General features: G+C 44.9%; 1 protein-coding gene across 1 annotated transcript in view; it reads right to left on the reverse strand.

Annotated features, from left to right (window-relative positions):
• Nucleotides 1–13,509, reverse strand: part of LOC108790729 (SRC kinase signaling inhibitor 1-like) — a 584,474-nt gene that overhangs the window by 295,095 nt on the left and 275,870 nt on the right. Inside the window, exon 3 of the mRNA XM_018561058.1 lies at nt 3,250–3,357. Within this exon, the coding sequence (XP_018416560.1) occupies nt 3,250–3,357 (108 nt within the window). The remainder of the gene's footprint in view (nt 1–3,249; nt 3,358–13,509) is intronic.

A 13,509-nucleotide genomic window follows, 5' to 3' on the forward strand; every position in this document is an offset into this window, starting at 1 on the left:
TGTGACAGAGGCTCCGCCCCCCACCCCGCGGCTGAAGTGCTTTGTGTCGGATCCCCCGCTGCCTCTGCCCGGGAGAGGAGGGGGGGATCCATGGGAGAAGCTGAGCCGCTCTGCTTCTCCCATGGAGAAGGGGGGTGTGTGTGGCCGAGCGGCAGAGGATTCCAGTGACGATGGACATGATCCTCGATGTAGCCTCTGCTTTCCTATCAGTAGGATCCCTGAAAGAAGAAGAGTCCTCCACAGGAATAATCGTAGCTTTAAGACGCAAAACTGGTGGGTTCACCACTGGAGGTGAGTTCTGTAGGAACAACTCCTCAGAGGGGTATCAGACCGAAAAATGCTTAGGTACATAAAAGGATTTGGTACATAAGATCATAAAAGAAAGAAATGCATGGAAAAACTTTAGCCGATTGGCGAAGCTCATGTGTGTCAAAAAAACCAGAGGAGCCCCCGAGGAACTAGAAGCATCCTCAATTTTTAACATTTCCCTGACTGAGTTAATAGGCGCAGAAACCAACTCTTACTCCTGAACAATGAGTGAAGCTGATGGCTCATCATCCTTGCCAGACTAATCCTGCAAGGAATCCCCAAGGCCAGCAGGTCCAACGGCGCCAAGGTCTCATCCTCTATCCCCCACTCTTCCAAGGGAGCAGGGGAAGGCAGCAAAAGTGTGTGCTTCTTGGTGGACCTCTGCGACAGGGCATGCTCTATGTGGAACATAAAGCTATCCATGGCAGATGAAAAGGCCTCAAAGAAAAGCGACATACCCAGCATTCGTGCAGTCCCTGTTATTCACCTTAGTGGTGAGACAAGTTTTTTTACATGCTGACTTGTGAGTGTGCCATGATGCCTTTCTACTGCCTGGAAGAGGGCAGTCACGGACTAGAGTAGCGGTCTCTAGGCACAAAAGAGAGAACGCAGCCGCATATGAGGCTGAGAGCAAAGGGACGCAGACCACCACCGGCTGTAGCCCGGGTGCTGCCAGCCTGTGTGCGGTACTATGACTGGGCAGCCGAGACCCCCAGTCATATGCACAGCGGGAATTCTCCCACAAGCCACTCTAGGGATCTAGAGCAGTCGCAGCCAACCCTGCCATGGAGAGAGCCTGCATGTGCTAGATGCCTGGCTGGGTAAGACTAAAAGAATCTATAGAACATCCAGCATGTCGCCCAGCCGACTCTTGCTTGAAGATTCACCAAAAACGTAGAACAAAAATACCAGGAAAGATTTGCAGGTCCTTAGCTCTGACCCTAGGCAAAAAACTGGAGGCTGGTCAGCAGGTGTGTGTTGGGGGGGGAGTTGGTCACCAGCAAATCTCTAAGCTGTGTCCTTCAATGAAAGATACATCTTATTTTATCCAGGTTATTTCAGTATTGGCCAACCCCAAATGTGCTCATTATCCATTTAGGTGGTAATGATATCAGCAAGTTTAGAACTTTAGATTTTGCTTTTTAGAATCAAACATGCATCGTTTTAAGAACGTCACCTCAATACATGCTGATTTTTTCTGAGAGTATTTCCTGTTTGACTTGGTTTTTTTCTCAATTTTTCAAAAAATAAGAAAGTGGTTGAATAGGGGAGCAAAGATATGGAAGTCACCAACTATCACATGCAGTGATTGTTTCCACAGTTTGATCTGTGGTTTTCAATGCAGATATGTGAACAAAGTCTTGGAGAGCTGGAAAATTACTGGTTGCTAACAGATACTTAACTTGACAGTTTTATAAATATAGACGTTTAAGGACACTTGTACACTTGTGATTTTGTACAAATGTTTTGAGAGCAATAAAAAGGGTTTAAAAATAGCAGTTTAGGCGTATCGAATATGCACGTTTGTCGCGCGTTTCGTGCCGCAAGTGACAAAAGCGTGTTTCCGAGGGCTATCCGGCTGTATCCCAATGGATACGTGCGGCAAATATGCCCAAAAGAAGCTCCTGAAGCTCCAGGTGGGAACCATGCCCATAGGCAATCATTGGTTTTCACATGTTGAGCGTTTTACAGAGCATAGGAACGCGCTGTAAAACGCCCAGGTGTGAACCAGGCCTAAATCTGAATCCTATTCTGTTCTGAACAACAAAGCTCCAACACTTCCTGTAGTCTCAAATTTTGCTTCTCCCTCACACCTCCAACAGAACACTTTAAGAATGTGAATGAGGCAGCATGAAGCAGGCAAGTTTTGACTTTAGCAGAAACTACCTCGACTAAAAACAGTCCATTTGGGTCTCCAGCCTTAATCTACTCACAATATCGTGGCAATTTCTGAGAAGCGGTTGAAGAAGAGATATGACATAAAGAATAGGCACCAGGGGAAAAATAGAGGTAGAAACAAATTGTGAAATCAGTTGGCAGAACTAACTTTACTTTCTTTGACTTTCTCCCGTAAAATTCACATTCGAAAGTAATAGCTGTTTGTCACACCTAGTACTTCATGGCCTGACAGCCAAATGCTGGCAAAATAATATGTAAACATAATGAAACCATATACGACTCGAGAGGGCCCTAAAATTACACATACATACACATAAATTTACTCAGAAACCAGGAACATTTGAATGAGGTCTATTTGAATGACCTCACTGCTTCAATGTTTTGTAATAAATTACAAGTTTGCTTGAAGCCTGCTGATGTGCCTCCAAAGCTAACAAAAAAAAATAACCTTGGCTTGACCTATAACTGTTTTGGAGCAACATTAAAAACTTACAAATTAAGATAAAAGGAAATGTGGTAGGTGGTGTCTATAGCACCCAAACATGTCAGTTTAATCTTCTAGCCTATACCAAAATAACAAAAGGAAAATGAATGACTTAGCACAAATTTATTAAAAATGCTGACCTATTAGATACCTAGTATCGTGAAATTATTTATTTATTTTTACTAAAGATAAGTCCTATATGCTTTAGCAGACAGGTAGGATTGCTATTGTATTGTCTGAAATATATGTAAAGCTGCTTTCACAGTACATTATAGTACAATATATGTGCTTGCTCATTCAGCTCCAATTGCACCTGGCACACCCAGGCCCTAGAACACCAGGTGAGCTAAATCAGAGTGAAATTAAATGTTGCTTAGGACGCAAGGATGTTTAACATTATATAGCAGTGCTATATAAATAAATAGTGATGCTCTGGGGTTTTCCCTTCACATAAGGCTAAACCTACAAACCAAATTAATATATGCAAGCTGCAGAATCCTAACTTTGTCTATACCAAGTACAATGGAATCTGGTAGGAGGAAGGGATGGGGGCTTACCGATGATGGATTATCTAGGCACACAGGCACTGCATTCTCCTGTGTCTCTCTGTACATCAAAGCCTCAGGACTCCCTGCAAGCAGGATAGGTGAAGAACCTTGAAGCAACTGGAAAGAAAAAGAAGACAGTGTAAAGATGCGAGACAGAACTATATTTCCATTAGTCAGTCAGACAGCAACTAATTTAACAGACCCTCAGTTTCCTCTCCATGCCTGTACTGATATCAGTTTCTACCATTCTAACACAAATAGAGTGTGCTAGACCCTCATTCTCAAAGCATACTGATAGCCACATTAGCCTTAAAAAAGACTCTACTTGCATACCAGAGTAAGCATATCCATTTTATAAAAATGCCAGTTAAACAGAGCTCCAATCTGTAGTGTGTAGTTCCACAAATGTAAAGCAGATCACAGAAAGAGCTCTTAGATCAACCATGAAAGTACAATATCCTTTTATTGATTTCAAAATCCAAAACCTGTGATTTTGAATACCTTTCAAAAAAGAAAATTCCCAATGTGAGTTAAAATAAATGACAACGTTGTCATCCAACCAAACCCATTCATTCCCACACATGCATCCATAAATCTGCTGCCAGCACCCATAGAGTGCACCTTGAGAAAGTCCATGTGTAGGTAGACAAAATGTGTCGGTGTTCAACCCGACTGCCCTTTCACCAACCCTGCTTCTAATGAAGTCGCTGGATGTTTCGGGACTGCTTTGACATGGACTCGTATGTGGCTTTCAGCGTATTCAGGAACAGTCAGTCATGGTATACCAGTGCTTGAATAAGGACTAGCCAGATGGAGGGTAACCTGCAACAACCCCACTCAGTAAAGGCATGGTTCCTGTTCCCCAGAGGTATGCAAGTCACCTGCTTAGTGGCTCTGTTGGATATATGTCTGAGTCTGCTGCAGGGCTGCAACAACGATGGGGGGTTTTAAGTAATTTTCAGACCTAAAATGTGGAATATAACATGGGTACAAAAAAATGAAAAAAAGGCCTCAGTCATGAAGGGGTTAAGCAATTAATGTGACATTCAGTGAACGTTTGGTGAATGTTACATTCACTGCTTTATAGATGTAGTGGCTTAGTCATTGTGAATTAATCTCACTATTACTGCTTGATAAAGTAATACATTTTTGGTTATTATTAGGCTGTTTCAAACAAGCCAGGTATGCAGAATTGGATATAGCTGTGCCACACTACAGAGTGTTCATGTTCTTCATAATATTAAGAAACTGACCTAAAATCATGATTTTGTATTGCTTTAGAAAAAATGTGACCTGTCCCTTTAAGAAAAAGTATCGGTAATTGGTATCGGCGAGTACTTGAAAAAAAGTATCGGTACTCGTACTCGGCCTTAAAAAAGTGGTATCGGTGCATCCCTACCTGAAAGTGAAAGGGGGGGGAAAAAGCCAGTATACGATCTTGGAGAGATATCTCTAGATCTATACGACCTGTCAGAATGCCGGCTTTTGCCGGCATGTTTGCCCGCTCTGCTTTGACTCTCCGACACCCGATATTAAGGTATCAGGTGTCTGAAAAAGGTTAACCCTTTCATTAATGAATGCCTCTATACTGAGGCATCCATTAATGAATGGTAACCGCTGATTCTCAGCGGTTACCAGCCCTCTAATGCAGCAAATAACTCGTCACGTACAGTGTACGTGACGAGTCATTTGGTCCCTTTGTGGCGGGACGTACAGTGTATGTCTCCCTTCACGAAGGGGTTAAATGTCGTGAGAAAAGTTTTTCATTGCAGAGCTCTCTTTTTAATTGTGCTAGTTGCTTGGTTGTCATGCTGATGATTTGGCTTCAATACTTGTGAGCCATTATCCTTAAACATATAGAGAAAGATTTTCACTTTTCGGAAACTCCTATACTGCAAGCTTGTTTTGCGTTTGTGACTCCAAAATACTGATGACAGGTGTGACCAGGCAATCAATATTTTTATAAGGCCCCGCTCACACTGAGCGGTTTATCGTGCGATTTCCGCCATGAAATCGTGCATATTTCCGCGCGATATTGCTCTATGTAGCTTGTCCAATGCATTTCAATGGAGCTGTTCACATCTCACAGCTCAATGTTGCCTGTAGCTCGACACTCAAGATTGTCGCTCATACGTGACCCTTTTTTCCTCGGATGTCGCACGATTCGGCTCCAATAGACTCTATGGTGTCATGCAAAATCGCGCATTACTGGCGATATTGCGCTACTGAAGGGTCACTTTTGTACTGCAAAATGGAAGGAAAGAATGATGTCACATCAAGATTGCTGTTGATTGGTTACAGCACAATGTAGCAGGGATGAAGTCCCGCCCAAAAAACACGCTACGTAGCGCGATAAAATATGCAATCAATATCGTGCAAGGTAGCTCTAGCCGCTCAGCACGAAATTCCGCGGAAAAACGTGCAATATCCATGTCGCTCAGTGTGAATGGGGTGTAAGGAAGATAGCAATGGCAATCCCCATACTTCCATTATGACAAATGTCCTTAACTCTTGATTTTCCAATTCCCTGCACTCTTGTTCTGATGAAAAGCCATCTTAAAGGCTCAGTTTACAGAACACTAGTACTTTGGTTATGGGCAATTGCATCTTAACATTCCGCTGCTTCTTATATGTCTAGAAGACTAAGGTCTCAAATCATGTCTTTCCACTACATTCTTTGTATTGTAAAATACATTATGGATTGCAAGACCTCTGATAACAGCTTATTCAGGGACAACATCTGCACAATTTGCATGGCAGCATGATGAATAAATGGTTAGCATGCATGCTTTGCGGTGCAGAGGTCCTGGATTCACTTAGTCCCAAGCAAATAATCTGAACTTAGTTTTTTTTTTTAAATACATTTTTATTTAAGATTTAGATGTAGCAGGGTTACAAGATGGAGCATGGTATATGCACAGAATTCCAATGTACAGAACAATATCACATTTCCACATCGGATCTCAGAGTTGGGCGCCGGCCACAATGGTAGTCTTTCCGGTAGGTCTAGTAAACATTCGCATGTGCATGCGTCAGTAGGTTCATTGAACACTTCAGGTGAATACCTTGCCACTAAATAGCACTGGCGCCTGCCGGGAAGGCCTGATGGCCATGGAATGTTAAAGATATGTAAGGGGAGTATAGTAACTCCAGTTGGTGCTTAGACCGGTCTTTTCAGGATCCGAGATACATGTTAACAGCGGTAGATTAGAGGGTGCGGGGGGATAAGGTCGTAGGAGAGCATAGTAAGGTGGGGGGGAAAGAGGGGTAAGAAGAGAAAGGTGGGGAGAGTCTGGCTGTGGGTGGGGGGACCAAAATGGTATAAGAGCGTGAGAGGATATCCTCATTACAAAGTGAGGAGGCGGCGATTGGTTGTCAGTGGGCATAGATTTCTCAATCCAAGGGGACCATACTTTTTCAAATTTCTGCATGGTATTCTCCACCTGTGCAGTCCGCTTCTCATGCGACATTATCCAGTTAACGTGCCTTTTGAGGCTGGAGATGCTGAGCGTGTTTGACAACCATGATTTGGCTATCTCTCGTTTTGCCGCCGTCAGGATATGGAGGCATTGAAAGTGGTAGTCGGGAGACCCGCTGGCTTACAATTAAGGAGGACAAAAGTGGGATCCTTGCACATGGACTGCTGAAATAGAGACGAGAGTATGTGAAAAACCATATGTGGTAGAAGGTTCCCGGGTCTGGGCATCCTCTAAAACAGTGCTCCCCAACCTTTTTATCGCCGCGGACCAGTCAACGTTTGATCATTTTACCGCGGCCTGCTGAGGGGGGGACGTTGATTGTTTATATTTTAGATTGTTTTGATTTAATAATTTTAATTTAATTGTATTTAAACATGCCTTCAAAATAAAATACAGTTACACCAAAAAATGAATATAACGTGATTTAACAGAGCAGCAGTGACGCGCCGCTCGGCGCGGTAAGTAAAAAAAAAATGGTCATGACTGTCATGTGACAGCCATAGGAGGAGTGACGGTCATGTGACAGCCATAGGAGGAGTGACAGTCATGTGACAGCCATAGGAAGAGTGACAGTCATGTGACAGCCATAGGAAGAGTGACAGTCATGTGACAGGAGGCAGTTAATTGTCAACAAAAACACAGCAACTAAGGACAGAGAGATCACTTTATAAGCCCCTCCCCCTGCTTCCAGGTCACGTGTTTAGGTCGCACTCACCCTCATTGTTCCACTCCAGGTGGGTGACCTGCACCTCTCTGTGCCCCACAGCTGAGCTCAGCCCCCTCCGCACAGCGTTTCCGACCAACAGCCAGCTGCCGTGTCAAACTCCCCATTGCCGGGCGGTGTGAGAGCGCGCACACAAGAATTTCAACCGGACTGCAGGGAGGCGGCGTCGCTGGAACTCGTGACTGACACGCCCCTGCTATCTGATTGGTCTACGCGCTGACAGCGGTTTGTGGGTTTGTTGTAAAGTGATGTAATCTAAGTGAGAAAGTGGTGGCCAAATCCCCAGCGCCTAAGAACGGCGAAGAGATAGGGCCATGATACTGTATCGAAGGCTTTCTTGATGTCCAAGGACAAGAGCATAGCAGGGATGCGTTGTGCTTGGGCAATATGTGTGAGCAGGGTAAGCCGAGGAACATTGTCACTGGCTTGCCTGCTGGGTATAAAACTGACCTGATCCTGCGCAACTAATTGCCAAATCACTAGTTTCAGTCTGTTTGCCAAGACCTTTGCGAGCAGCTTCACATCCACATTCAATAAAGATATAGGTCTGAAATTGGAGCATTCAGAGTGATCTGTGTTTGGTTTGGGTATCATGCAGATGGACGCAAAGAGGGAGTCTCAGTTCAGAGTTGCACCTGATCGAACGCAGTTGAAAGAGGCGGCTAGAAGGGGCACAAGTTGGTCTTTAAAGGTGTTGTAATAGGCCACTGTGAAACCATCCGGACCTGGTCTCTTCCCTTTGGAGAGTGAGGTGATGGCAAATAGAACTTCGTGTTCTGTGATCGGATCTTCCAGGGCCGCCAATTGTTTTGGCAAAAGGGAGGAGAGGGCAATACCTTCCAAAAAACGATCAGTTTCCTCTGCGTGCGTCGGGTTAGGTGCTGAGTATAGGGATGAGAGGTGTTTATGAAAAGATCAAGAATGGCAAGTGGGTTACTAGTGTAAGTACCTGAGGGGGTGCGAAGCTAGGGGGTGAGTAGCTAGTAGGGTGTCCGCTTTATTCCCTTTTAAGATAAAATTTGTGCGCTGTACGATGCAATTGCTTGGCAGCATGCTCAGTCAGTAGGAGGTCGAGAGCCTGTCGAGGCGTTTCAAGTTTAGATTTGTTGGGCGGTGTAGGGGATTGGGTGAAGGTCCAGACACGAGTAGTATTCTTGTTCCAAGGAGTCAAGACGTTTGAGTCGTTCCTTCTTTACGTGGGATGCTAGTTGGATGAGTTTACCTCTAAGTACCGGTTTGTGTGCTTCCCAGAGCAACGTTGGGGAAATGTCTGGGGTTCGATTGTGGTCTACATAGTCTGATAGGCAGGACTCTACAGTACTCTTAATTACGGTGTCAGATAGTAGGGAATCATTCAAAGTCCATTGGAGAGGTTTATTTGGAGGAGAAATACTCGAGAGGAGCAGGGTAACCACGGACTGGTCAGACCACGGGACGGGGAGGAGTCTCGATTGTATGATTGAGGGGACTAAAGAGTGGGAAAGGAGTATGTGGTGTATTCTGGAAAATACATCATGTGGGTGAGAGCAGTGTGTGTGAAATCCACTTTGTGGGGATTCCCCTCTCTCCAGCAGTCGACGAGTGAGTGGTTAGAAATGAGGTTACGGAATGCTTTCGCTGAGGTCAAGTATGTTGGAGAATCTTTGGATCTGTCTTTATGGGTGAGGAGAACTAAGTTAGAGTCTCCGCACATGATAACCGAGCCCGTGCCGCTGGCTTGTATCTTACCCAAAAGGTCTGTGAAAAATGAAAGTTGGTCTGTGTTGGGGGCATAGTGTCTGTGTTGGGGGCATAGTAGGAGACCAGGGTGACTTCAGAGTCATGCAGGAGACCCCGTGAGTATTAAATATCTGCCACGGGGGTCCCGAACTACCGAGTGGCATACGAAGTTGGCTGAACGGCGGAATCCAATCAAAACCCCTTTCCTCTTGCAGGTGTCGTTGGCCACGTATATGTTAGGGTACTGGCCGTTAAAGTATTTAGGACAGGATGTCCTGGAGAAATGGGTCTCTTGTAGGCATATAATGTCAGCATGAGAAGAGCGGAAGAAACGGAATGCAGAAAAAAACGTTTACAATATTAATATTGTGATGGAGTGTGTTTAGAAAGGACTCGGATATATATAGTTAATAGATATTTATTTAGATTCTTGTTTTTCTAAAAAATCATGCAGTTCAATAAAAAAATCAATACACTTGTAGTGATGCTCATATGTATCTCAAAATGTCTCTATCCCTAGGACTATTGCTGAAGCTACTAATGACAAATGAAGAAAAAAGAATATATTGTATTGACAAATTAAAAATAAGGAACTGTGTATATAATTATAAAATAGAAATGATTTGAATTTTATTGATATATAGTATATTATATGCTGATTCTATCTTATGGTTTAATATTAATTTATATTGTATTATATGTTTAAAAAACAGATTATTGCTGAAAATCGATATATACAAACAAACAAAATAAACACCCCCCTGAAGAAGCCTTTGTGAGCGTAACGCGTAGGGGATTCATCAAGTAGTGATATACCTGTAAAGAACTATATGAAACATGAATATGTATATGAATGTATAAATTATGTTTGTAATATGGTTTGCAAATATACGAATCAGCAATAGTCCTAGGGATAGAGACATTTTGAGATACATATGAGCATCACTACAAGTGTATTGATTTTTTTATTGAACTGCATGATTTTTTAGAAAAACAAGAATCTAAATAAATATCTATTAACTATATATATCTGAGTCCTTTCTAAACGCACTCCATCACAATATTAATATTGTAAACGGTTTTTCTAAATTCAATAATTGGGAGGTGTGGACTCAGGTCGCCTGAGGTGAGATCTGGGAAGTGCTATTACTGGATTGACAAAGAAACGGAATGCACGTGTGTGTTTATTGGGGAAGTTGAGGCCCTGGACGTTAAGGCTCATCCTTTTGAGGGTCATGACATTAGTGTCGCGGGGGAGCTCCATAAGAATCTGATGGGAGTTGATATGGGGCCATGGTGTAGTTTATGGTCCTGTCCCGCTGCCCAGCCTGACAAGGAAGGAGGTAGTGGAGACAGGGGGAAAGAGGGAGAAGTGGGAAAGGAAAGAGGAGGGGACAGCAGGTACAGGGTTGTAACAAGTACATAAAAAAACAATTTGCAGTAAATACTGCAGGTGGATAAAATCCGTGTCATTGTTGTAACGTTGGGTAGAGGGATCCATGCGATCCCTGGCAACCCAAGGTCGAGGGAGCACATTGACTAACTTCCCCGGACAACCTTGTTTATCAATATACCGAAAACATCACAAAGAGAAGGATCTAAGAACTCTAATGCTTAACCAGAACTGATGGATACTTAGAACTGGAACTGAGTAAAGGCAGACAAAATATGAAATGGGTAATGAACAGTATAACTAATTACATTACTAAATGTGTAGGGAGGAAGGTCGGTTGGTCAGACTCAAGGATCAGAATGCTATTTTAGATAGGTCTTGTAACGGCTGCCGCCGTCAACAACTAGCAAGGACGGAGTTTCGGGACCGCGTGCGTTACACCGTGGAACGCGGAAGTGCGCCAATGCGTGCCTCGGCTCCTCCTCCTCATCATAGGCCTATTTAAACGCCCAGACGAGACAGCATGGCGTTCCAATATTGAGCCAGAACGCCTGCTGTCTCCTGGGACCCTCCAGATTGTGCCCTTCAGCCAGTCTCACCAGAACCGGACACCACAAAGGACCCCCAGCTACCTCCATTGCCAAACCACCCAATCGCAAGTATTCTAAGTGCAGTTGCACACTTTGTCATCAGGACTGTTTTGAAATACAAATTGCGAAGCTTAAACTACTACTGGGGAACTGTACCAATACCAAATAACAGTGTCTTGCCATCTATGCCCTGCTAATTCATTACTCACTAAATATACTCCGCAGCTTGTTGATTAGCTTACTTTAGGATTAACCCTCGCCAATCCACTTTATTATTTAATTTGAGCCTGTGATGCTAAGAACCCTAACTCCCCGTTAAGTTGAGAGTGAAACCAGGGTTCCATACCTGAGAAGCCTCCGCAGCTGCGATCCACGTACCCCCAGTCCGTAACAGGTGTGACGGAATATTGGAACCCACTCAAATGGATCCAGCGGAGCTTGCAGAACATCTTGTTGGCCTCTCCCAACGGGTCGATACTCTTACTGTCTCCATGCATAAGCTTCGTGTGGAGAACGAGGCTCTCCGCATCCGTGCCGTTCAGAACGCTGGCCCACCCCGGGAGCGTCCAGAGCCCAAGGTCTGCCCTCCTGAACCCTTCTCCGGTGACAGGAAGGTCTACCGCCAGTTTGTTAGTTCCTGTCTCTTGATGTTTGAACTACCCCCACGCACCTACCATTCTGACAGGGTAAAAATACTCACCCTAATCTCCTATCTAAAAGGAGAGCCCAGAGCATGGGCGGAGACTTACCTAGAAGAGGAAGGGGAGCTGTTGGGGTCCTTCAACTGTTTCCTGGAAGCCATGTCTCTCCTCTATGAGGATCCCTGCAAACAGCTGACTGCTGAGAACGCCATCAGAAACCTCAAGCAGGGTAGGAGACCTGTTGAGGACTATATCTCAGAGTTTAAGCGCTGGAGCAGGGAGACCCAATGGAACAACATCTCACTCCGGAACCAGTTCCGTCTAGGTCTATCCGACGCGATGAAGGACTAGATCGCTCACATGGAACTGCCCACATCCTTAGATGACCTCATCCAACAAATCCGTAGCTATTGACCGTCGCCTCCGCGAAAGAAGGGCGGAACGTGCCTACACCTACAGTCCAGCACCTTGTAGGATTGCCAGATCACCCCCGAAGGACGAGGCCATGGAGATAGGAGCGATTAGGGGTCCTCTGCCCCACTCTGAAAAAGAGAGGAGGAGGGCCCGACCACTCGGTCACCACTTGTCCACTCCTCAAGAGAAAGGCAGAAGGTAACGTTGCACACATTTGTAAGGTCAACCATTATGAACCCCTCTCTAACCGCTATATTCTCATTCCTCTCACCCTACAGTGGGACCACGAGAGGATCACCGTTGATGCCATGGTGGACACGGGGGCTTGCGGCAATTTCATCAATTCACAAATTGTCGAAAACAATAAAATACCACGTGTGATTAAGCATATCCTGTTGTCCATAACCTTTATTGATGGGTTATCCTCCTCCGCAGGCCCAGTGACCTCCCAAACACAACCTATGTTGGTGACATGTGGTGATGGTCATACAGAATACCTGGTATTCGATATTATCCCATCTCCCTTGTTTCCGATTGTGCTCGGTCTTCCCTGAGCACTGCTTCACCAACCCTCCATATTGTGGTCAGAGAAAAAGCTCCTCTTGCAGTCCCAGTACTGCAAGGAGACCTGCTACCCCATCTCCCCTGTCTTGCTGACAGAATCTGAGGCTGGGGTGCCCCCATCACATCTCCTCGATTTTGCCGACGTCTTCAGCAAACGCAGGGCTGAATCCCTGCCTCCACACCGACTCTATGACTGCCCTATAGACTTAATCCCCGGCAGTCCCATTCCTACAGGAAGGATCTACCCACTTTTGCAGCCGGAATTGGTACACCTTAAAACCTACCTGGTTGAAAATCTGAAAAAGGGCTTCATTAGGCCATCCACATCCCCCTGCAGCGCTGGGATGTTTTTTGTCAAAAATAAGGACGGCTCTCTGCGGCCCATAATAGACTATCGCTGTCTAAACAGCATCACGGTGAAAAAACGCTATCCCTTACCGCTCATCCCCGAGCTGATCGAAAGGTTGCAGACCTCCAAAATTTACACAAAAGCTAGATCTCAGAGGGGCCTACAACCTGATCAGGATCGGCTCCGGGGATGTATGGAAACGGCATTCAGAACTCGGTATGGTCTTTATGAATATACTGTCATGCCGTTCGGGCTCTGTAACGCTCCCGCAACTTTCCAACACTTTGTCAATGACATTTTTCGTGACCTACTGGATGTGTGTGTCGTTGTGTACTTGGATGACATCCTGATTTACTCTGACACCCCTGCGGAACATAGCAAACACGTCCGCTGGGT

This window comes from Nanorana parkeri, unplaced genomic scaffold, assembly GCF_000935625.1.
Source record: "Nanorana parkeri isolate BGI_ZX_2015 unplaced genomic scaffold, ASM93562v1 scaffold497, whole genome shotgun sequence".
Classification (NCBI taxonomy): domain Eukaryota; kingdom Metazoa; phylum Chordata; class Amphibia; order Anura; family Dicroglossidae; genus Nanorana; species Nanorana parkeri.